The sequence below is a fragment of the Tamandua tetradactyla genome, chromosome 13 (genome assembly GCF_023851605.1).
Source record: "Tamandua tetradactyla isolate mTamTet1 chromosome 13, mTamTet1.pri, whole genome shotgun sequence".
Lineage (NCBI taxonomy): Eukaryota > Metazoa > Chordata > Mammalia > Pilosa > Myrmecophagidae > Tamandua > Tamandua tetradactyla.
Genome location: NC_135339.1, coordinates 82,010,973 through 82,037,218, shown reverse-complemented (window position 1 = coordinate 82,037,218; position 26,246 = coordinate 82,010,973). Strand labels below are relative to the sequence as shown.

Below are 26,246 nucleotides of genomic sequence, written 5' to 3'. Positions count from 1 at the left end.
TTCTAAGGTGAAAGATAAGTTGCTGCATCAGGCTCCTCATATGACCAAAAAAAGAGGCACAATGCCTAGCTGGTCTCTTTGGATTTTGTTGACAACATATTCCTCATTTGGGTGTGCTACTCTGGCCCATTTATTGAGCGACCAGAAGAGCTGCTAATTTTGAGTGGGGACCTGAACAACAGGAGGCTCTGCGACAGGTCCAGGCTGTTGTATAAGCTGCTCTGCCACTTGAGCAGTATGATCCAGTAGATCCAATGGTGCTGGAAGTGTCAGTGGCAAACAGAGATGTTTGGAGCCTTTGGTAGGCCCCTATAGGAGAATCACAATGCAGACCCTTAGGATTTTGGAGCAAAGCCTTACCATCTGCTGCAGATAACTATTCTTCTTTTGAGAAACAGCTTTTGGCCTGCTACTGGGCCTTAGTAGAGACTGAACACTTAACCATGGGCCATCAAGTTACTATGAGACCTGAGTTGCCTATCATGAGCTGGGTATTGTCTGACCCACCAAGTCATAAAGTTGGACGTGCACAACAGTACTCTATTGTAAAATGGAAATGGTATATACAAGATAGGGCTAGAGCAGGTCCTGAAGGCACAAGTAAGTTACATGAGGAAGTGGCCCAAATGCCCAAGGTCTCTGCTCCTGCCATACAACCTTCTCTTTCCCAGACCAGAGCTATGGCCCCTTGGGGAGTTCCTTACAGTGAATTGACTGAGGAAGAGAAAACTCGGGCCTGGTTTACAGATGATTCAGCACGATATGCAGGTACCACATGAAAGTGGACAGCTGCAGCACTACAAGCCCTTTTGGGGGTATCCTTGAAGGACAGTGGTGAGGGGAAATCCTCCCAGTGGGCAGAACTTCAAGCAGTGCACCTGGTTGTTCATTTCGCTTGGAAAGAAATTGACCAGAGGTGCATTTGTAAACTGAATCATGGGCTGTTGCTAATGGTTTGGCTGGATGGTCAGGGACTTGGAAAGATCATAATTGGAAAATTTGTGACAAAAAGGTCTGGGGAAGAAGTATGTGGATAGACCTCTATGAGTGGGCTAAAAACATGAACATATTTGCATTCCATGTGAATGTGCACCAGAGGGTGACTTCAGCAGAGAAAGGTTTTAATAATCAAGTGGATAAGATGACCCGTTCTGTGGATACCACTCAGCCTCTTTACCCAGCAACTCCTGTCATTGCCCAATGGACTCATGAACAAAGTGGTCATAGTGGTAGGGATGAAAGTTATGCATGGGCTCAGCAACATGGACTTCCACTCACCAAGGCTGACTTGGCTACAGTCACTGCTGAGTGCCCAATTTGCCAGCAGCAGAGACCCACACTCAGCCCGATATGGCACCATTCCCTGAGATGACCAGCTAGCTACTTGGTGGCAGGTTGATTACATTGGACTACTCCCTTCATAGAAGGGGCAGCAATTTGTTCTAACTGGAATACACACATACTCTGGATTGCTTTCCCTGCATGCAATGCTTCTGCCAAAACTACCATCCGTGGGCTTACAGAATGCCTTATCCATCATCATGGTATTCCACACAGCACTGTCTCTGATCAAGGAACACACTTCACAGCAAATGAAGTGCAGGAATGGGCACATGCTCATGGAATTCTCTGGTCTTACCATGTTCCCCATCATCCAGAAGCAGCTGGATTGATAGAATGGTGGAACGGCCTTTTGAAAAATCAATTACAGTGCCAACTAGGTGGCAATACCTTGTGCTCTGAATCAGCATCCGCTGTATGGTGCTGTTTCTCCCATAGCCAGGATCCATGGGTCCAGGAACCAAGGGGTGGAAATGGGAGTGGTACCACTCACTATTACCCTTAGTGATCCACTGGGAAAATTTTTGCTTCCTGTCCCTGTGACCCTGATCTCTGCTGGTCTACAGGTTTTAGTTCCAAAAGGGGGAGTGCTTCCAAAAGGAGAAACAACAATGATTCCATTGAACTGGAATCTAAGACTGCCACCTGGTCACTTTGGGCTACTCATGCCCCTAGATCAACAAGCCAAGAAGAGGATTACATTATTGGCTGCGGTGATTGACCCTATCAGGGGGAAATAGGACTGCAACTACACAATGGAGGTAAAGAGTTTTCTCGGAATATAGCAGATCCTGTAGGGCATCTTTTAGTACTACCATGTCCTGTGATTAAAATCAGTGGAAAACCACAAAAACTCAATCCAGGCAGGACTACCAATGGCTCTGAAACTTCAGGAATGAAGGTTTGGGTCACCCCACCAGGCAAAGAACCATGGCCAGCCGAAGTGCTTGTGGAGGATAAAGGGAACATGGAATGGGTAGTGGAAGAAGGTAGTGATAAATATGAACTATGACCACGTAATCAGTTACAGAAACGAGGACTGTAATGCTGTTTTGTTCCTGTTATACTATTTAAGTTGTAAGATATTAAGTTTAAGAATGAATATTACCCAAGAACTTGCACCCTATTCTGGAGAGACTTAATGTGTTTCCAGTTATGTGCAGGACAGTTGAGTATTGTTAGGTGAAAGAAAAAAAATGTGCTTTATTGTTTTTTTATTTAGAAATTAGGTATGGTTTAAGGTGATATGTATAGCTGCCAAGTTGACAAGGGGTAGACTGTCATGGTCAGGTTCACGTGTCAACTTGGCGAAGTGGTGGTACCTGTTTGTCTGGTTGGGCAAAGCCAAGGGTCTCACTACAATGAGTGTCTTCTGCAATGAGTGACGCTTAATCTAATCACTGGAAGCCTTTTAAGGAGGCTTCAGAAGAGACAGGCTCTCTTTCTGCTTTGGCCGGCAAGCCTCTCCTGTGGAGTTTCCCCAGGCCCTCCATTGGAATTGTCGGCTCGACAGCCTGCCCTGCAGATTTTGGACTCTGCGTTTCCACGGTTACGTAAGACACTTTTGTAAATTTTATATTTGTAAGTGTTTCCTGTTGATTCTGTTTCTCTAGAGAACCCTAACTAATATAGCATATATGACTAATAAACATATAAAGAGATGTTGAACTTTACTGATTAGGGAAAAGCAAGTCAAGACCACTCTGAGCTAACACTTTCACTAATAGAAAAAAAAGTCTGACAAAACCAAGTGTCGAAGAGGATGTGGATCCATTCACAGGATCTTCTACACAATGCTGGTGGGAGTGCAAACTTGTATAATCAATTTGGAAAAAAGTTTAGCATTACCTTTTTTAAAAATTATTATTATTAGAGAACATGTATGTTTCTAGAAAAATCATGCAGAAAATGCAAGGTTTCCATATATTACCCTATTATGGCAGGCACTATCTTCTAATATTTAATGATCACATACCTTATGATCCAATAATTTCAGTCTTAAAGGCCCCAACAGATCTTCCAAAAAATCCCTTGCACATTTCTAACAGAAGACATGTACAAGAATGTTCACACATCACTGTTCACAATAACAAAAACCTGGAAGCAATCCAAATGGCCATCAATGAGAAAGTGTGGTATAGTCACATAGGAATGTCATATAGTAGTGAAAATGAACGAACTACCTAAACACAACAATACAGCTGAATCTTAGTAATGGTACATTAACTGAAACACATGTCTCACAAGATTATAAAGATATATTTTTATTAAGTTAAAAAGAAAACTAAGAAATACATGTATACCCACATTTTTAAGGAATATATAGGTAGAATAAAACTATATAAAATGGAAAGTCAGAAATGATAAAGATTCAGGATAATGGTTACCCTAGGTGAGGGAAGAGAATCAGTGCCTGTGGGATGGGCAACTGATTAAAAGTATATCAATTAATAAAGGTGAGTGTGGAAGGCTGAATAATACTCCCCCAAAGATATCCATGCCCTAATTACTGTAACCTGTGAATATATTACCTTGCATAGTGTGATGGTTAATATAAAGTGTCAATTTTGTAAGGCTGTGGTGTCCAGTTATTTGGTTAAAGACTAACCTAGATGTTGCTGTGAAGGTATTATATAGGTGTGATCTACAATCATTTGACTTTGAGGAGTTTACTCTTGATAATGTCTAATCAGTCGAAGGTCTTAAGAGCAAAAATGTAAGGTTTCCAGAAGAAATTCCGCCTCGAGACTACCATATCAACCCTGAGTCTACGTTTACAGCACTGGCCTCCCTTACAAATTTTGGACTAAAGACTGCAACACCAACTCTTGCCAGAATTTCTAGGCAGCTGACCTCACAAAGTTCAGACTTGTCAGCTCCCACAATCATGTGAGTCAATTTAAAAAAAAAGATCTCTTTGCCTGAGTGTGTGTGTGTATCCTACTGGTTCTGTTTCTCTAAAGAATCCTGACTGAAACGCGCGGTGAAAGGGGTAATCACCTTTTTACAGAAGTGATTAAATCCAGGATCTTGAGATAGGAAGATTAGCCTGGAATATCTGGGAGGTGGAAGGGAGGGTAATGTAATCACAAAGGTCCTTATGAGTGTGAGAGGGAGGCAGAAGGATCTGAGTCAAAGAGAGAGAGAGGATGTAAGAATGGAAGCAGAGGTCAGAGAGGAAATAAGGTGATACCTTGCTGTTTTGGAGATGGAAGAAGGGGTCAGGAGCCAAGGAATGCACAGCCTCTAGAAACCAGAAAAAGGCAAGGAAATGAATTTCCCCTAGCCTTCAGAAGGAACCAGCCCTACCAACACCTTGATTTTAGGCCAGTGAAACTGAGTTAGGATTTCTGACCTGCAGAATTTTAAGATAATAAATTTAGGGTGCTTTAAGCCAAATAAGTTTGTGATAATGTTACAACCACAATAGGAAACCCATAGAATGGGCCAGTAATGGCCCAATGATGAATTAGGATTACAACCAATACAATTTCATAACTAGGGCCACTTAAAAAATAGATAACCCTCAAATGTTTCCTGGAAGATAAAAAACAAACCATACTTCTTCAACATGATATGGATCCCTGACAATATGGTTCCGTAACACCCCCTCCCCTCCTCTTTAGTTTTAACTCTTGAGATCCCTATTCCACGCGCTCCCCCTCACCTCAGCAAAACGAATGATAAACACTTTGGCTATGATTCCCAGTCTCATGCTCATTTGCTGCTCTCACTGACTCATGGGGCTCAGCTCCCTTGTCACCACCTCTGTTTTAAAGCCTTCCTTCTTTCCAGACTGAATCCCCTTCCCCTGCCCTGCATATGGACATCTAAGGCATTACAACCACTTCGCTGCATGTTTGATTATGGCTACAAGATTAGGATTGTAAACAGTACGGCAGCTCGCACAGAGTAGGCACTCAGGACGTGTTTGTGAAAACAACTTTTAAGGCACTTTTAACTGGTACCTTTAAGCTCGAGTGACAGGCTGAAAGGTCCTTCCCCACTACTATCCTTCACTAAGCTACAGGAGTGGGAACCCCGTAGGTCAGGGTAAAAAATTGGACAGGGTTGCGGAGTCCGTTTGAACCCGATTTCCCACATCTTCCCGCAAGACTTCGTTCTCGGGTCACATGCTTGATGTTCGTAAACACAACTTTTAATCTGGGTACGTCTCTGTCCCAGGATTTTTACTCCAAAAATTGAAGGGGGAGGAGAGCATATCGCCGCCCCTTCCACTGGCTTTTTATCTTTTTCTTCAGTGAGAAAATGCATAACAAAACCTTTGATATTTGTAAAGCAATCTACAAGCAGGCTACCTCGCTAGGAATGAATACCTATTAGCGGGAAAACGCGCCCATAAGACACGGCAGGCCTTCGGGAAAACTGAAGGATCTGGCGAGCGCGGCTCAGTCCCGGCCCGAAGTCCGCCCCAGTCTCTCCAGGTCCCCGCCCGGCCAGCCTCTCTCTGGCCTATCACGTGAGACAGGCGTTGACGACCTTGGGCCGGTTTACAGTAAGAGGGAAACGCCGGGAAGGCCTGCCAGTCTCGGACACCACGCGGAACCAGAGAACTGCCTCAGCCGCAGTTGAAGAAACCGCTCTCGGGCTCGACGGAGGCGGAGCAGAGGCTCAAGCAGAGCGATCAGAACAGCCTTCAAAATGCCAGGAGCAGTCCTAGGACAGCCTCCAGAGCGAAGCATTCTGGGACTTGTAGTTTACTTCCCGGAGAACGCCTTTTCCACTTGGCTTCCCCGCTTTTTAACGTCGCCTTTATATTCTCCCAGCACGCCGACTTCCTGGTTGTCGCACGTCCTCACGTACAACTACACTACCCAGAAGTCCTTTCTTCGGCGCCCGTCTCTTTTGGACTACACTTCCCAGAAGCCCTCCGGGGAAGCGCTTCCCTCTCTCATTTCTAGGACCACAATTCCCAGAGACTTCAGCTTCACGGCGTTTTTCATTTTATCCGCTCTCTCTTTGAACTGCCTGGGCATCGGCCGACTTAGCAGGCCCGTGGCGACGACGTGGTCTGTCGTGGCAGGGCACAAAGTGTCCTCAGCGGCCCGTTTCTCTCCCCTTTCAGTTATCCCCTTTGCAGGCCGTCGCGGCTGGCCTGAGCGGTGACCTGGCGGGACGCGCCTGCGCGCTACCCCGTTTCCTGCCTGGCTGGTGGCGGCGGCCATTTTGTTCCATCCTCCTCCTCCTCCTGCTCCCCCTGGTAGGAGCGTAGTGTCCGGCGCGGGCTGGGGGGAGAGAGCCCGAGAGCAGGGTTCGGTGCCTTTTCCTCTGTCCCCAGCCGGTGCCCGGAGTCCCCCTCCCCTTCCTCCCCACCCCCTCCCCTCCCCAGCCCTGCCCTCCCCCTTGTCCCGGGATCGCTCCGTCGCACCCACCATGATGGAAGACGACGGACAGCCCCGGACTCTGTGAGTATCCGAGTCTGGGGGTGCCTGGCGCCGAGAGCCTCTGGCCCCACGGGACGCTGGGGGAGGGTGCAGGAGAGCGGGAACGGAGGCCGGGACTCTCGGTGGCTCGCTGCCCGTGGTGGCGCGAACGCGAAGAGCATTCCTCATCTGTCTCCTTTTCCTTGGGAAGGAAACCCTCCCTTCCCCCAAACGCAGTCACTTCCTGGGGTCTGGGGCTTATCTCGACCTTTTCCTCTCGCGCTCTTCTTTGCACACCCTTCCTAGGTTGGGTTTCTTCATGGTAGAGGCTGTCAGGCCGGGGAAGGCTCCTGCTCCCTCTCTGCTTTGGGGGCCTGGGGCTGGGCCGGGAGCTGCCGGTCCCCACGGGGGCAGGGCCTGGGGAGGGTGGGACTAGGGGTGGGACCGCGGCTACAGCCCCTGTGGGCCCCGAAGAATTAGCGCTCACTCCCTCCCAGCCCCTGGCTCAAGGTGCACCCGATTCTACTCTCCAGCTAAGCTTTCTGAGGATCCGAACACTCTTCCGCCACTCATACCCCTTCTCTTTCTGCCCCACGTGCCCCCGCCCACGCTGTCAGAAACGCCCGCCAAGCGCCCGCTACTTTTGATGTGCAAAAGGGATGTCTCCTGCCGTCCGAGCATCTTGCCTTCTTGAATAAAGAAGTTTACTTTGAGCTCTACCTACGCTGAACTGACAGCCAGTTGTTAAACTCATTTTGCCGTTACGGTGTTGCCTCCTTCTAATCTGTTTGTGCTTTGAGACCTTAGAGTTGAATAAAGTAATGTCTTTCTCCGCTATTCGATATATCTTTGGGGCGCTTTTTCCTCTGTCTTGTTGCTTTTTTTATCTGTAAACCTAATCTAATAATGAATTTCATCTTCAACTGCATAAGTCGAGTTTTCTTCCTTTCCTAATGAAGAGTGATGACTCAGCGTTTGTGTTCCTTTCGGGATAGGGTGGCACTCTTTTCTTTTTTGTGATTTTATTTTTGTAAGTCTGAGCAATTTCTAATTAAATGTTTAAATTGAACATTTCGTTTTTCCCAGCCTCTCGAGGCTCAGTACTCCTTGCGTACAAGGAGTCAAGTCTCTGCTTTGTTTCTCTTGCCTCTGTCTAGTAGTATATGATCATAGTTCACTTGGCTCTGCTATCTGATAGGGAAATTACTTTTGGGGGGAATAGATGAACGTGAATTCTCACTAGTCAGGAACTTTAACCAGTTTCTTATCTCTTCACTCGTACCAAAGAAAGAAAGCTCAGTGAAGAAGGTAGATTATATTATGTTCAATACTGATGTTTGTTTGCGACCTTTTATTCATCCTTTTTATTCCTATTTCTCTAACTGAATCACTAAAGATTTGCCATCCTGAGAATTTGAGGCCAACCTAAGTACATGAAATGCTTGAAAGAAAAGCCTACTTAGTGGAACTATTATGTATGCTTTGTGCTGTCTTCCATTTCTGCCTTTGCTTTCCTGAAAGAAGGGAATTGGGACAAACTTGAAATTTGTCCTCTAAAGTCTGTTGAAGCCAGGGCTTCGTGTTTAATTAGTGATGAGTACTTTGATAGTAGCATCTGGGAAAGCTCCATTTAACGCTCAGTTAGCATGTATTTAACCAAGATAAAAGTTACTATGTATCTAAATTACATGAACTGTCATCATTGCATCATAATAGCTACTTAATAATTGGTAAATTCTCATATGACACATTTCTCATTAACTATTTAGTATCTATCTGTTCTTTAGAAAGAGTAACTCCCAGTTTTGTCATGCTAAGCAATATACTGTTTTAACACCTTTTATTCATATAACTGTATTGCCCTGTCCTCATCTCATCAAATCTTTTCCAGTAGACTAATAAGCTAATTTCTTTGTCTTCTATTACCTCTAGCTTTTCAGTCTCCTTTCCTTTCTCTGAAACATACTTGTTATCTATGTTTACAGTTGTCAAAAAAACATGACATGTATACATATGAGTATATAAACATCTTAAGCTTTGTTGTATGTGTGTCAGTACATGTTTACTATTCTGTCTTCCTTTTTCCTTCTCCCACTTTTCTCCATGGTAAGGTTTTTTTTAGACAAGAACTGCTACATCCTCCTAGGTCTTACCCCTGCAGCACTTAGTTCACTGGCTGGAACATAAGAGGTACTCAAATATTTTACAATGATTATACTTCTTTCATTAAATTAGTATTAAGTCCTCTTTTTTTAAAAAGTCTTAATTGATTTAAAATTATAGGCAGACATAACTATCATACATGATGCATTCTGTTGATTTTTATATATATTTTAAAATCCTCTTCAGATAAAAGTAAATGTTTCACAATTGGGATTTTTGTCAGAGTTTAATAAAAATGATGCATAGTATTTTTTTAAGTGCACTTTATGTATTTCTCCTCAAATCTTCTAGATGCAAGTAATATGAAAAATGTGAACATGATTTTTAGGGGTTGCTGTTTAGTAGGGTTTTTGTTTGTTTGTTTATGGAGATCCTTTATTTTGCATTGTAATATATGGATTAGGTTTTCAAGTGGCAAGTATGTTTTTTAAAATGTACTCTTAACAAAGCTTATCTTAAACTGTTTCCTTAAAATGCCTGTGTGTTACTAGTGAGGTTTTTTCCCTGCAGACACACACAAGCTAAGACATATGGTTCTATCTTCAGAAAACAATATGGTGTTTATAGCCTAGGTAGGTCTTTAAATATTCATTACCTACAGTATTATTAATTTATTTGATGGTATTTAAAATGGTAAAGAATTGTTTTGATATTGAGCCTAAAGTCTTATTTGTTATATAATTGCTTTAAAGATCTGTTTTCTTATGTCCATTCTCGTTTGACATTTATTTTGAGGCAATATATATTGGGTAACTTGTAATTTGGAAGAAATAAAAAACGGAATCCTGCTGTGTGATACTGGTGTTGGAATTGAACTGCCTGACACCTGCCTTGTAGAACACACATTTCAGACTTTTGGTGTATATAGCTTTGTAGTGCAGCGATTTGGTCCATGGTATAGCTAAATCTATAATAAGACCTAAATTATAGTAGTGTTCTATTGTTTGTTTGTTTCCTTGCTTTTGCATCTATCCAGTACCCCCAAATTGGTAGAAATTGTGAATCTGGGATTATACCATGTTATACAATCCCATCCTTTAAGGCCATTCTTTCTTCCTAATAGAAGACTCAGTCAAAAGGACTAAATAAGCCAATGATTTAGAAAATTATGTAACAGAAGAAAATACTATGAAACCTCATTATAAAATTGACTAGCTATGCCATGAATTTGGCTATGTTATGGCTGTAATTAAGCTCCTTTAAAAATTTATTCAAATTCTCTCTGTTTCTTTAAAATGTTTGTGTGTCAGTATCCTTTATGTAGTTGGTCAGTTCATTTGTGCTGCTTTACTCCATGCTGCCTCCTTCCAAAAAGGAAATACCGACTTAATTTATTAGAGGTCTATTTGAGACCCAGATTGTTGCAAAATCTCCTCATATAGGAATGTCTCAAGAACAAAAACAAAAATATTACTTTCATTGACATTTAGCCATAGAATTTGCATTAAAATGTTGGTAATTTGAATCATGTAGGGCTACTCAAAAGAGGGAGAATACAGTGTTGAAAAAGTGTGATTAATTTTCTGAAAGGTATGATGTTCTTTACTTAAAATTCTGCCCCATTGGACATAGGAAGTAGTTGGCAATGTGAACTTTTGCCTACTGTGAAACTCCCAGGTTTCTTTAACCCTGATCTCAAGAACGAAGGCATCAATTTTAGTTGGTTTGTTTTTTGAATTTGGTCATGGATGGGGAATTGAACGTGGGTCTCTGCATGGCGGGCAAGCATTCTATCACTGAACCACCCATGTGCCATCATTTTTTAGTTTTTAACAGTTCAGTTTTTACTATTCCTGTTCTTAGGAGTCAAAATAGATTCTGAGGTATGCCTTTTCTTGTATTTTATTGCATTAAAAATCATTTTGGTGTTTATAGTAACATGTAAGTGTTTATACTAACACATAAGTGTTACTCTTTGAATTGATCTCTCAATACAAGAATTTGAACCACTTTTTTCCTGTTATTTTGTATATAGTCTTCAGGTGGAAATTACATATTTAAAAACTTGGAACTTTACAATATTTGACTTCTTCATAACCAGAGCTGAAAGAAAATGAAATGTAGAAGCTACAATTTGGAGAAAAAAGATATTTCAGATACTACCAGGAGATGATGTTCTTACTAGGTCACGTGTTGGACATTTCTCTTACATATTTTTATTAGGATTTATTTGGGACAGATTATTTTATGATAATGTAAAAGTACTTAAGGAGTATAGTAAAATATTTTTAAAGCTATAAAATAGATATTAAATGTTAGGATGCCTGAATTTTAAAATGCTGAATATAGGAAAAGGCAATCTGAAATTAAGGTAACATGTACGTGAAATAATATAATGAGTTATGTTCTTTTATCTTGGTGATTTAAGATGTTCTACAATGTTATGTTAATTTTTGAAATAAGATTACTGCTTCACCACTTACCTTTTAGAGGAGACATTTGAAAAATAGAAGACTTTAAAACTGTATTTTTCTATAAGTACTTCATGATATTCTAAACTTAGATATTAACATTTTGCTCTCTGGCATCAGTGCTAGAAATGTAAATTAATATATCTGAATGTGCCTATAGAAATTTTTCAAAATCTGTTACTGATTGAAAACAGTAAAAAAAAAATTTGTTACTTGAAATCAAAGTCCTGTTAAACAATAACAGCTTTTATTGTGACAGGTAGAGAAGGTAATGAATGTCCGTGTAGTTTTTCCTGAACAAATCAATGAATAAACAGTAATGGAAATTTAAAACTTTTTAAATCATTTAAACTTTGTTATATTAGAGATTACTATTTTAATTTTGTTTCTAGCTAGCCCCCATATTTGAAAATTAATTTTATCTATTCCTCTACTCTCTTAGAAATGAGTTAACTAGGTCTTTACATCAGATGAACACTTAGAAGATCTTGCATAGAAGATCAAGGTTACTTGTCCATTTTCCTTATAAAGTGGTTTGCCTTGTACTAAAAGAAATGATTGCATGGATACAGGCTCATATACCCTTATGAGTTAGAAAAGGGCAGGCAGTTGTCTGTGGCTCTAGTTCATAATCATATAACCTTTCACTGCTCCTGGAAAAATTATGTCATTGCATGGCTAGCTCTGCTTTAATTATAAGGAAAAGATGACAGTTTTAAGGAAAGATGGCAAACCAATGACAAACAAGTTTAGTCTTTTATTTATGTAATAAATCTGATGCCAATTTTAGAGTATGTAAACTAAGGTTTTTAGTTCTCACTGCAGTGAAATTGTTAGCTGAGCTGTAGAATTGTTGCCCATACTTAAATGGATACTTTTTTCTTACTTAGTTTTAGCTCCCTAGGTCTGTTATTTTTCTCTTTCAGAGTGTTTCATCTTAAAGCAGTTATGAATTTAATGTGGCATCCATGGATGCAAGGCTTATTTTAGTCTAAGTACTCAGTTTCAGGGTGTTACCCGTTTTATAGTTAGAAAAATAAAACTTATGCTGTTTTACTTTCTAGAAGAAACTTATGCTAAATTTCATAAATATTTTTTGGTTTATGAGGTTTTTCATAACATTTAAGTTTGAGGAATTTTTAAAGGTGTACAAAACAAAGTACAGCAATTTATTAAGATAAATCCATGGTACAATATATACACCAAAGTGGTCATCTCTGGGTGGTAAGGCTATGTGTGTTTTTTCTTTTCTTTTTTCTTTCTTTTAGCTGTATTTAATTTTTTTTATATAAAACGCATGTTTAATTTATAATTAGGAAAAAACGACCTAAGTCTAATCCATAATCACAAGTTTATCTGAATTGTCTTAAATTTTCTCCAAATTTCTAAATAAGTCTTTATATTTGTTTTGTTATCAATATAAGATGTATTTTGTTGACTCTGATGCTAAAATGACTAAGAAATTTCAACAGTGAGGATGTGCATTGATAACTGTCTTATTCAGTCAGAAAGAAGAAGAAAAAACTCCATTCCTTATGTCTTACTATAACTTTACTCTAATTTGGTTCTTTGTTCATTTAATTGCTTTGGTTAGGGTCTAAGATATGTTCACTTTATGTCTGATAACTCTTTATGGTCAGATGTTTTAATGAATCTGTACTTGTGTGTGTGAGAGAGAGAGATAAATTATTTTGAACTGTATCTCTTGTACAGACTCTGTAGTTTATATCTTGAGACTGATTTACATGAGGAAATAATATATAGAGTACAGAATAATGTATGTACCTTTGGGAGTATGCAGGGTTGCATTGATTTGTCCTTTATACTTTCATTTGAAGTGGTACTTAAGTGGCCTAAAAATTGTTGCTTTCCTAAATAAGGGTTAAATGTTACTTTCATAAGATCAGCCTTAATTGAAAAAAAAATTATTGAAGACAAGAAGTTAAAATGAGATAAAAGGTGATGAGTTAAATGATAGCACATTAGAATCAGAGCTGAAGGAAAATTGCTGATAATATCTGTTTTTCTTCTTGTACAGATACGTAGGTAACCTCTCCAGAGATGTGACCGAAGTCCTTATACTTCAGTTATTCAGTCAAATTGGACCCTGTAAAAGCTGTAAAATGATAACAGAGGTAAGATCTTCCCAATTACATGTGCTGTCATTTAGTGTGGTGGTTAACATTTTGATGTATATGGGCTGATTAGCATTTTTAAAAATCATTTCAAACTTATTCTGGTGGAGAGATTCATGTTTGTTGTATTGACTTATTACTTTGATTTGGCTGACAAACTGTTTAGAATGTAGTTTTATTTGAAAGGGCAAAGTTTCTTTGCTGTTATTTTCAAATGGTCATTCTCTATGATGTAGTTATTTTCAAATAATTCTCTTTGTAAAGCGCTGTCAGGGCTTATCTCAGAGTGGTGGAAAATTAGATGGTATTTCATAAAAGTTCAATAAGAATGTTACTTATTCAGATAGCACATTTAAAGGTTAGGAATTGTTGTGTATAAAAGAACATTAGGTTAGTATGTGCAGCGGCACCACGCACATTTTCAGTAAATAGGAATGACTGACCAGCTTTTGTAGATAGGCATTTGAATTATTAGGGTAGTAATTTTGTTGTCCTTTTTTTTTTCAAAGAAAACTTAGCTTTTATAAACTTTTTTCCCTTTCAGTATTTGCAATGAATCAGGCACTATGGCGAGTGCTAGGGATACATTGGTGAATAAGACATTTCCTAACCCCATAGAACTTTAGAGTCTGGTGAGGGCGACAGAGGAGTTAACAGCATAATAAATGCTATGGAAAGAGGCAGCTCAAAGCACTGGGAGTACATTGGGAGAATATCCAGTCCAGTCTTAGGAGGTTGGGAGAGGCTCCTAGAGGAGTCAGTATCTAGGCTGAAGCCTAAAAGGATAAGCTAGAAAGTAATTTTGGGAAGAAGTGGTTTCAGGTAGAGAAAAGAGCATTTGATCCAGGCTTTTTGATAGAGAACACGCAAGTGCTTCTGAGAGAGAGAGGGAGGGAAATAGAAACTGGAGCATGGTTGGAATTTAGAATGGAATTAGTCATAAGATATGCCAGGAAACAAGGCAGAGTGTTTGGCAGGGCCAGAGGCCGTGCTAAGGAGTTTGCATGGGGAACTCTAAAATCTTGTAAAGCAGATAGGCTTTTTGGTCATCTTTCCTAACTAATAACACACATTTTCTGTCCCAGTATATCACGTTTTTCTTCTTTCCTTACTATCTTTGATTATTTATTCATTCATTAATCAAAATTTGTTTTGTGCTAAGCACTATTTAAGACATTCCCAGTATAGTGGAGAAGCAGACAAATAAGCTTACCTATTAGAATATTGTTAATAAGCAAGATACTTTCAGATAGGGATAAGAGCCATAGAGAGAAAAAAACAGTGTTGTGATGATAATTAGAGCTTGGTGTGTTCCTAGAACCATAGACCACAATGGCTGAAGCCTGGTGAATGATGGAGGGCAGTGGTGGGAAGTGAGTCTAGAGAGGCAGGCAGGGGTCCTAAATCACATAGGACAGTATGGGCCATAACAGAGAGTTTGGATTTTATTCTGGTTGCAAGGGCAACCCTTTGGAAAGTTTGAAACTGGGGAGTGACATGCTCCAATTTGCATTTTTAAGATTACTGTGTGTGGAGAAGGACTGCTATGTGGAGAATAGATTGTAGAGGGCAAGAACAGAAGGAAGGAAACCAGCTGGATTTATTTCAGTAGTCTAGATAAGAGGTGATAGGGGTTTGTTCTCTAGAGTCGTAGCCCTAGAAATAGAGCTAGATAAATTCGGATATATTTTGACAGTAGACTCAATAGGACTGGATTGGCTATAGAAAGTAAGGGAAAGGAAGACATCAAGAAAGACCATAAGCGTCTTATTTATGCATCTATGTGATTTAGTTAATAATTGCTAATTATTGCTGAAACAGGGATGACGGAAGGAGGCACAGAATGGGTGGGAGGAGTGGTAGGATTCAGGAGTTCTGCTTTGGCAATGTTAAATTTAAGATGTGTGCATCAGATATCTGAATGGACATTATATAAAGGTAGTTGAATAAAGTAGTTTGGAGAGAACAGTGCTGAAAATATACTTTATCTTGCAATGGTATTTGAAGCTGTGGGTTAGATGTGGTCACCTAGGGAGAGTATTAATAGAGAATTAACGGCCCCTAGACCCGATCCCTGGGGCATCTCAACATTTGGAATTACATGTGGAGATAAAGTTAAAGAGGAAGAAGCATCTTCCGAAGGGTCCTCCAGTAAGGTAACAGGAAAATCAAGGGTATGGTTAGAGCCAAAAGAAGAGAATTTTAAAGGAGTAGGATAGATAGAGTCAACTGTTTGAACACTGCTTAGAAGACAAGATGAGGACAGAAAAGGGATAATGGAGGTGACGAAGAGGTCATTAGTGAGCTTGATAAGCAGTTAGTGGCATGGTTATGTTAGAAGCCCACTGGAGTAGGTTTTAGAGAGAATGGGATGTGAGAAAGTGAAAAGAGTCATTGGGAAATTTTTGAAAACCATTTGATAAAGATTTATTTTAGCAGTATTTTTAAAAACCTATGTGGTTAGCCAGCCTTTTGGGAGGTGAAGAGATTTGAAATGAGTTTTCATAATTTATCCATATTCTAGAAGTACCTAGATTTGGACATTTAAGTAATCATAAAATCTCATATTTCTCTGTCTTGACATTATGCCATCCAACAAAAATTGATAACATTAATTAAGGTAAGGACATAATTGACTTTTAGACCATCTCACTAAGGTATAAAATGGGAAACTCCCGAAAGGCGGGAACTCTGTCTAATATAGAATCTGTTTTCCGGTCACAAATTTAATTTCAGTATATGAAAAATCTCCTTTTCCCCTTAGTTTTGTGTTCTTTTTTTCTTTAGATATTGCTTATCTTAGATTCTAGCTTTCCCAGTTTACTATAATTAATGTGTTACAGCAATTCTAAGGCAAACTTAAAAAAAAATAAAACATCTCTGATAGTTGGGATATGTCTTATAAATCATCAATGTCTTAAAAGATTATTAAATATAATATATATATTATATATATTATATATTATATATAATATATATATATAATATATATTATATAATATATACTATAACAATATATATATATATTATATATATAATATATAACAGGTGTGGGGGAACATATATATATGTGTGTGTGTGTGTATACTTCTAATGTCACTTTCTGAAAGGATACATTGAACCCTTAATGACTAGTTTGAGGAATTTGAAATCAGTCAGTATGCCAGTAGCCTAGTTTCACAGAGCCTATATTATTATTATAGATCTACTATGGGACTTATGCATGCTTTCCTACGGTTATCAAAGTTTCTATTAGAGACCATCAGGGTAGAAGAGGTAGGCGTAAAAGGAAACATCTGCTAGCATGGTTTTAGCTTATTTAGTCTTAATCAATTCTTCAATAAATACTACTGGTAAATGTTAACTGTTTTACTAGAGGAATTTAAGTGCATATTTTTATTGGCGTCTTTTTCCCCATTTCCTTTCTCTGCTTCTAAGAACAACATTCACATAGCTATGACAATAGGATTTTGTATGAGAGCCCATAGTTTTGTTGTCAGTATTAATGATCACACTTTTTTTCCCTCAAGGAAATGCCTTCTGGTTGCTTCGCCACTATTGTTTAGACGTCCTATTTTGGATTTTTCTTCTAAAATTTTCCTGGAATGAAAAACAGTGGTTGTTGAAAAGATCTTTATTTTATCTGGTATTATTATCCCTTGTAAGTCCAACTAGAATTCCACATTTTAAATCTTCTTTCAGGGTATTTACATTGAACGGTGATGAACGTTTTTAACCTTGAGTAAAAAAGATATATTTGTATAGTTATACAGCTATTCAATAGAGGTTGCAATATCATAAGAATTCATTTCCATGTTGGTTGGGTGACGATGTTATTTTAGCTTAGGTAGTGCACCTTTTTCTTTGGCTTTATAAATGTCAGTTTGCCAAACTGTGGTCAAGCATAATGTTGTAGAATATATTTAACAAAGATTTCCTATTTGTGTTTTTGTGATGTAAAAATGTAGTTTTGTCCTGGAATATTTTATTCAGACACATTTTCAGAAATCCTTTTCTTGATCACTAGTATATTCTTATATTCTTTGGAAGACCATATTCACAGTATATAGAATCTCTAGTATGTTAGAATATTTTGCATGACCAGGGAATTCATTTCTGTATCTGGTTATAAATCTTAACTTTTCTGTTTTTATTCTCATTCTTTCTTTATCCATAAAAGAGAGAACATATAATCTAGTCTTTGTAGAATTACCATCATTTTTAGTCCTAATCCTAGTTTCAGTCAGGAGTGAAGTTTGTAAAATTGGTTCGTTTCTGAATCTGTTATAGTCATGGGATAAGTTTATGAAGGGTTATGTTGCATGAGTAACATCATCTTTTTTAAAATATTGAGAGAAGAGCAGTGGTACGGAGTGTCCCTCATCTCTCAAATCTGAACTTGAGGTTTTATTTAGTCTAATATAACCTTCAATTTTATATTTAACATATACTTCACCAGAATTCTGTAGTTTGATCTTTATCAATAAGCTACTTAAGTAGCTACTTAACTTTCTATATAATCATCTAAAGGCATCATAGACTAGCAGGTATTTTTTTTTTCATTGTTCTATCTTTAATGATTGATGATCTGGTATGCTTTTATCAATCAGAAATGTCAACATAGTAAGATTTTTATTTAATACTGATAATCATGATTCTGTACTGCTTTTATAGTTCTCTTTGAGTATGACAGTGCGCTGAGGTGGAAAGTCAGGTGTAGCTATAAATCTTATTTTTTAAGAGTTAGGCTTTCATAAGCTTATGCAATCTCACTGTGTACATTCCTAGCTATCAGTAATGTTTTTTCCTGGATTTTCTTCTCAGCAACCCGATAGCAGAAGGGTCAACTCTTCTGTTGGATTTTCTGTTTTGCAGCATACAAGCAATGACCCATATTGCTTTGTGGAATTTTATGAACACAGAGATGCAGCTGCTGCATTAGCTGCTATGAATGGGAGAAAAATTTTGGGAAAGGTAAGATAATAGAATGATGGTACCTATAAAAATAAGTACATATATTTGCATGCTGAATTACTTTGTGTTCTTTCTTAGCCAAGTTTTTAAACAAATATGCCACTGCTGAGTGATGGTTTTGCTTTATTTGGCCTATTGCTTTTACAAAAATAAATCCTCTGCTTGATAAATGATTTAATAAGTGGTAAGTGTTATGATTCATCATGACATGCCTAATAATTGTATTAAATATAATCTTTATTTTTAGGAGGTCAAAGTAAACTGGGCAACAACACCAAGTAGCCAGAAAAAAGATACTTCCAGTAAGTACTCCTGCTGCATTTTACTGTGGAAGAGTTATGAAATTATTCTGGCAGCATTACCGGCCCAAATAGGGTTTTTTCCTCCTTGAGTATTGCCTAAAAAAGGTGTAGAAGCTGACTTCCTAAAAATATTTGATTCCTAATGCTTTTTTTCAGATCACTTCCATGTGTTTGTTGGGGATTTGAGTCCAGAAATTACAACAGAAGATATCAAATCAGCATTTGCTCCCTTTGGTAAAATATCGTAAGTATCATAATCAATACTACACTCAACAGTGATAGGCAAAATTGTATTAACTTGTATTGGAATTAAGGTTTTCTTTTCCTAGCTAGCGTGTTGGTTTTTTTTTGGTTGTTGTTCGTTTGTTTTGTTTTTTGAGTAGTAGATGTTGAAAATGTTAATGTCATTTCAATGTTTTGGGGTCTTGTTTTCATCTGATCTTGTGTATAATGTGTTAAAAATTTTTTAATGATTCTATTTGTTATCTTTGAAGCAGATATTTGGATAGGAAAACCTATAACAAATCCAATGTTTTGTCACTGTTTTCAAAATTTGGTGATTAAGGATAATGGATTTAACTAAAAATAAATGTGTGATTTATACCATGTAAACTTTTATAGAAGGAGTTTCTAAATGGGGAAAAATAGGTAACTCGGTATATTGTGGTTAAATTGGAAATGTTCATGTTTAATTTTAATAACTGTGTTTTGATATTTTTGCTGTAAGTGAAAAATAGTACTCTTACAATGTTAAAATGTTTCAATGTCTGAATTATATATGTGGGATATTTACTTTGTAGATATATTTGTTAGTGGTTTTTTATTTTGCCAATTAGGGGGCACATGCGGTTTTTTGTTTGTTTTTTTTTAAACAAACTTTATGCTCAAATTTTACTGTATGTCTTTTGATCAAATATTTTGGAAATTAAAAATGGTTATAAGTTTTAAATGTTTATAACAATTTACTTTTCTGATTAAAATTTGTTTATGTTGTATATTTCCTGTGGATTTAAATGAAATATTTTAGTGCTTTACCGGAATATGTTTCAACTAAGAACAACAATTTTTTTCTATATGCAATTTGTTGTTCTATATATTGAATTGAAAGAAAGATTTAATTCTTAATTTTCTATTTTGATATTTGCTTTGCTTTTTAATCTTTATATGTGGTAAGTAGTACTGTTTAAAAAATCGGTATAAAAATGATACAGGTTGCTGTTTTTCAATCTTTATTTATACCTGAGACCTGCAGTTTTTCTAAAGTCCAAGTCACAATTAAAAGTAATAGCATTCTGGTTATTTTGCAGAATTGCTCATAAGAATGGACAGGATCTTGAAGGCTAACTGCAAGGAACTGTGCACACTGGAACTCAGTTGTAGATTTTTTTCTCATTTCTATTTATTCTTATTATACATTATTTATATATACATATTTTAGTATTTACATTTTAACATTCTATATTCAGTGGAGTTCTATATTTCCAATCATTTTAACTTACTCACTAAAATTTCTGTGTAAATTTGTTGTTTTCGTACTGGTGTGCTTAGCATTGTTTAGTTTTTATTCTCCTTTCTTAAATTTCTGAAAATGTCAATTTTTCAAAATTTACAGCTGCCCAAACTCCAAAATGATGGTAGAGAATTGACCAAGAAAAATAAAGAAATCTGTTTACAGGCCATGTATGCCTTTTTAATTCCTATTTTTTCCTCTTTTTCAATTTTTTAATATTTCATATATTTTGTATCACTAGGCAGAAGACATTTAACTATTTAGAGATTGCATGGTAAAGTAGTTAGCATTGTTACAGTAATTTATAGAACCAGTAAACCTTAGAGGACACTAGCCAATATTAGAATATTAGAAAAGGAAACTATTGTTCCTTTTAAGCTTCAAATTTGATCATTTAGTTTAGAAAGCATAGGCTATTTGATTAGGTTGCATGTTTATTACATGTTTTTGTCCTACTGCTTTTTTCTAACAGGTAAAGAAGCATTAGGGAGAGTTCAGGAATGGCTGTAGTTAATTAGGGCTAACTGGAATTTTATTTATAAAAATGCTCACAATACAGTGTGTGTGGTTCCTTTTAGTTTTTATTTTGTGGGTGACTCTTACTTCCCTCATTTAGCTGTGCTTCTTTTCACAGGGATGCCCGGGTAGTCAAAGACATGGCAACTGGAAAATCCAAAGGCTATGGTTTTGTATCTTTTTATAACAAACTGGTATGTTCCTTCAACTCAGTTTAAATTTCCTAATGCTAAATTTAACCATTAATTAATATATTGTATCTTAAATTTAATATTCTTAGGTATTAACTACAGATATGACTCTTAGGTACTTTTCTGTATGTTTTAATGTTAGAATATAGTCATCCTTTTTTGTAAGCTTGAAAATAAGTAGCTGGAAAAAGATAGCGTTTAATTGAATAACACTATAACGAAGATTATTAAAGTTGCATTTGTACATTGATAAAGCTAAGGTGTGTTAAAAGTAAAGTCCAAAGCTAGGATAAATGATCGAATCTGAGAATCTGCAGTAGGGGTAGGATGAATTCAGTCTTAATCATGACAGAAAATCTCAATATTTAGTCTTTTAATTATTAAAATGCCAGCGAGAGTAGCATGCTATGTAAATAAACATTTAAATAATTTATCTCGATGTTTGTGCTTTTAAGGAAGGGTTACCAAAATATCTAAACATTTTTGCATTAAATAAAGTGAGCTTTGATGTTGGAATTTTAGGACAGATTTCAACAACTTAAATTATCCTCATTTTATTGACGATGTAAAATGAAGGGCAGAAGTCATATTCTATCTTTGCTTAGATTGCAAAGTCATACTGATTTTGACAATCTAAACTCATCTTTTTATCAATAACCATTTTACAGCATTCTTAACCATACTACAGTAGTCTTCTGTCCAAAACTCAGTGGGTTTTTTTTAGGGGGTGGGGGCGCTTGGTCTGGGAATTGAACCCAGATCTCCCACTTGGAAGGCGAGCATGCTGCCACTGAACCACCCAGGCACACTAAAAATGAGTTTTTAGTCTTGTCATAATTCATTGCTGCTAGAATGTAGATTTGGTGGGGGGAGGTGATATTAGAGCTTTTACTTATTCTTTAGAATAAGTTAACATTACAAACCATCCATGAAATTAAGATATTTCAAAAGATCTTGTGGAGTTCTTGCTTTCCCTCTTTTTATTCAAATGTGTATATTTGAGTAACTAATTTTTTTAATCACTGAGGTTGTCATTTTTCCTTGCTTATTTGAATTGTGATACAATTCCTCTTGATATTTAAATGCTGTCTTAGCATTTTGAAATCTATATACAAAAATAACTTTTATGAATCACTCAAGTTCAATTCATGTTCTTGTGTTATTCAGTTTTATTCAGTTAGTGTATTTAGTGAATTCATTTTCTGATGAGAATTACTGAATCCAGCAGTGCCTACATTTTATTTTATCTTACTGGATATTATATACCAGTATTTTCTTTGTGACTGCACTTTCTCTCTTTCTCTTTTTTTCTCCATAGGATGCAGAAAATGCAATTGTGCATATGGGAGGCCAGTGGTTAGGTGGTCGTCAGATTCGAACCAATTGGGCCACACGTAAACCACCTGCACCTAAAAGTACACAAGAAAGTAAGATATGTCTATCATACGTTAAAATTATGGACTCTTCAAAAAATTGTTCATCGAGCATAGTCTTAATTTCTTAATATATAATTTTATTAGCATTGCAAGACTCATCTTGATTTATTTATCTGGAAATAATTGGACTTTGGTAAAAGTGTTTTTGGAGCTGTGAACCACATAATTTATAGATTAAAACATAACATAGTATCAATGTTGCTTTTATCCAGGATATGGACAAATGAGTAAAAAAATAAATAAATAATAGGGAGAACAGGGTAAAATAAATTGGGTAGATAGAAAAAACTAGTGGTCATTGAGAAGAAGGGGTAAAGGGTATGGTATATATGAGTTTTTTCTTTTTATTTCTTTTTCTGGAGTGACGCAAATATTCTAAAAAATGGTCATAGTGATGAATACACAATTATGTGATGATGTGAGCCATTGATTGTACACCATGTTTGGAATATATTTCTGTAAAGATTTATCAATAAAAATGTTTTTAAAAAACATAATATCAAGAAAATAATTGTATTTTTTCCTGTTGAGGCATTATCTGCATGTTCTAGCATGCAGATAAAAGATAGGTTTTTAGTACTATACTGTAGTCAGCATTTTTGCTTTCTTTCTGCCTACAGACAACACTAAACAGTTGAGATTTGAAGATGTAGTAAACCAGTCAAGTCCAAAAAATTGTACTGTATACTGTGGAGGAATTGCTTCTGGGTTAACAGGTACAGAGTTTTGTTTTCTAATCACCTTCTCTGTGGAGCTTCATCACTATTAATATAATTTCATGATACACATAAGCCTTAAATATTTTTTTGTATGTTTTTGGTTTTCAGATCAGCTAATGAGACAGACATTTTCACCCTTTGGACAAATTATGGAAATAAGAGTTTTTCCAGAGAAGGGCTATTCTTTTGTCAGGTAAAATTATACCTGTAATATAATTGTTACTCTTCTTTGCAATATAATACTTTACCTATATAATATAATTTAGGAAAAATACCAAGTTGACAGGTATAAGCTAATGAGTTTTTCTGTATTATTTATTGTCTTGAATTGTTAAAAAATAAAGACCAAAAAACTCATTATCTTCCTTTCTTAGGTTTTCAACCCATGAGAGTGCAGCCCATGCCATTGTTTCAGTGAATGGCACTACGATCGAAGGACATGTTGTTAAATGCTATTGGGGTAAAGAATCTCCTGATATGACTAAAAACTTCCAACAGGTAAGTTTATTTTTCTTAGCATTTTTTAAAGTTTCCATCTTGCTTATCTACATAAAAGCTTTAGAAACTGTAAAATAAACAAACAAAACATATAACTGCTTTCAGTTGATTTTTATTAATGCTATTTCAAAAGTGATTATTTTGTGGTATTAACTGAATCTTAATACTTTCTTTTCACAGGTGTCACCACCCCAATAAACTTAGACAATGATAAATAACAGAGTCCTATTCACATAAGGGTGCTTACTTAGTTTTTCTCTTCCTTGTCTCCCACTCTTTCTTCAAATACGGTGTTTCTTACTTGTTCCCTAAAACAATAATTGCCTTTTTCCTAGGTTGACTATAGCCAGTGGGGCCAATGGAGCCAAGTTTATGGAAACCCACAACAATATGGACAGTATATGGCAAATGGGTGGCAAGTACCGCCTTACGGGGTGTACGGGCAACCATGGAATCAACAAGGATTTGGAGTAGAGTAAGTCGTTTGTGTTTTTCCAGTTCAAAACAAATAAGGGTTTGACATAAGAAATTTAAAATTATGTTCTCCGAGAAAGAATCTGTTTAAATTAAATATCTTGCGCTATTAGGAATTATAAGCGTTCTTGTAGAAACAAATCTTAAGAAATGTGATCTGTGAAATTTAAAAATTGCTTTTCATTACCTAGATGAAGAAAGAGGTTGTGGTAACATTTGGTGTATCTTACTATCCTGATAAACAGTTGATTGGATTTAATTTACATTCTAATGCTCATATTTACTTGTTTTGCATGTAAAAATTTTTTGTCTAGATATGTTCAAAAACTTAATGATTTTTATGCCCGTTGGCATGTATGAGAAATCTCAGAAATTTATCTAATAAAGAGTAGCTTGTTTTTTTCCCCATGTTCATAGAATGGATTGGTTGCTTATACTTTTTTCCAACATGAACTTGTATTTTTAAAATTTTTTATAAATGGTACACCATGTATGAAATATATATTGGGTAGATGATGTATTAAATCATTTATCATTTTTAAAAATCAGTATACAGACATTATACTGTATACTGATTTTTTATATGAGAAATTGTGCTAAATTGAAATTAAAATAGTATCTTAAAATGTAAAACTAATAGTGGGCTATTTATTTTACATATGCATTATTTTTTTCTTCACTATTTCCATTTGTGTAGGTTTATTGATTTCTGGTTGTCTATTCTCTGCTTGATTTTTATATAATTGTATGGATGATTTTTTTTCTTCTTTTGTGTTTACTGAAGTTTTTTTTTTCTCCCAAGTCAATCACCTTCTGCTGCTTGGATGGGTGGATTTGGTGCTCAGCCTCCCCAAGGACAAGCTCCTCCCCCTGTAATACCTCCTCCTAACCAAGCTGGATATGGTATGGCAAGTTACCAAACACAGTGAGCTGGGACTCTAAACAGAATTGTAATTCATGATAGGCTTCGGTTTTCCTATGACACTCTGAAGACATGAAAGTAGACATCGGAAAATGAAAATATTTATTTTAAAAATTGAAATGTTTGGAACCTTTAGCACAGCTTTACTTTGGTGAAGGACACATGTCTTCTAGTTCTGCCTTTTTAAGTTTTTGTTCATGATGGATATGAACATGATTTTTCTTTGTGTACAAAAAACTAAAATAAAGTCAATAAAGACAATTCTGACTGCAAATTTTGATATAATAGGAGAAATGGGTAATACATTTTGATTCTTAGATACAATTCCATTTTTATCTTGCTGTTCAGTATTTTAACTTCCCATGTTTTTAAAAGAGCAAAAATGGGAGGATCCTGAAAAACTGGGAATCATATATAAGTTCATCCTGAATCTTGATACTCCCCTCCCCCACCCCAAGGTGGACCACAGTTGAAGTCAGCAGGAAAAAGTATGATGTTCGGAAGAAATGCGTGACTTTGGAGTCACTTTGGAGCAAATACTTACTTTCTTGGCCTAAAGAAACTGAAGCCAGACTGACAAAGAATTTTGCAGCATAAATAAGGAGCAGCATTGCCTGAGTTACTTGAGCGAATGTTGGTGGTCCACATTAAGACATATTTTAAAAACTTCAAAAAGTATTGATTATTAAAACTCTAGTAAATTACATTTCATTTTGGGGGGAAATTCCAAGTATGGTGTTTGTATTAAAGTCAGACAGTCATACTTGTGCTTTTACATAAAAGTTTGAATGGTATACATTGTAAATATTGAAGAACTACAGTGTTTAAAAAGCATGCTTCAACATAGAAGTAGCATCAATGTAATTATTTGGAGTAACACTTAACATACTTCACTGCACTGAATGCAGTGGATTGATAAGAATGTTCAAGATTGATATTTCCAAGGTTGGCTACTATGTAAAATTAAAATTACACAAAGTTGCTATACAGAAAAAGCCTTAATTTTAATTTCATACAAATCTGTGATACATCAGTATGTTTTAAAATGTCATTGGAAGTTTTTTGTTTTTGTTTTTTTGCTTTACTTAGCATATAAATACCTTGATTCAAAACCTTGTAAACCTATTTCAGGGTTCATATAAACTGTATAGTATAAAGGTTTTTAAACAATCTTGGGATGTTTTTTTAAATTAGCTATATTTTAACCCAAGACTTTTTTTAACAAGATTGCTAAAACATCTTATTTAGACAGTTCAGCGTACCAATTTAT

General features: G+C 36.4%; 1 protein-coding gene and 1 long non-coding RNA gene across 11 annotated transcripts in view; one reads left to right on the top strand and one right to left on the bottom strand.

Moving 5' to 3' along the window:
- The window catches only part of LOC143654369 (uncharacterized), a 65,116-nt gene extending 57,755 nt beyond the window's left edge, over window positions 1-7,361 (bottom strand). For 2 of the 3 annotated variants that reach the window (XR_013161782.1, XR_013161781.1), the window contains exons 1-3: window positions 5,679-6,674; window positions 4,535-4,587; window positions 3,317-3,438 (exon numbers count right to left, since the gene is read on the bottom strand). This is a non-coding gene — a long non-coding RNA (uncharacterized LOC143654369). Of the gene's footprint in view, window positions 1-3,316; window positions 3,439-4,534; window positions 4,588-5,678; window positions 6,675-6,734 lie in introns of those variants that run through there. The other variant, XR_013161780.1, reaches the window with a different exon arrangement.
- Window positions 6,205-25,250, top strand: TIAL1 (TIA1 cytotoxic granule associated RNA binding protein like 1). 8 transcript variants are annotated; one of them, XM_077126216.1, is made up of 13 exons: window positions 6,210-6,767; window positions 9,399-9,460; window positions 13,338-13,434; window positions 18,259-18,408; window positions 18,656-18,710; window positions 18,867-18,954; window positions 20,855-20,930; window positions 22,246-22,354; window positions 22,984-23,079; window positions 23,191-23,275; window positions 23,457-23,580; window positions 23,916-24,055; window positions 24,857-25,250. In XM_077126216.1, exons 3-13 carry the CDS (start codon window positions 13,423-13,425, stop codon window positions 24,981-24,983), a joined length of 1,062 nt encoding a protein of 353 aa, XP_076982331.1. In that variant the 5' UTR covers window positions 6,210-6,767; window positions 9,399-9,460; window positions 13,338-13,422; the 3' UTR covers window positions 24,984-25,250. The 8 variants fall into 8 exon arrangements, with proteins under 8 accessions (XP_076982329.1, XP_076982330.1, XP_076982331.1 ...); XM_077126218.1 differs by having other exon boundaries at window positions 6,212-6,767; window positions 18,310-18,408; XM_077126214.1 differs by lacking the exon at window positions 9,399-9,460 and having other exon boundaries at window positions 6,205-6,767.
- Window positions 25,251-26,246: the final 996 nt, after the last annotated feature.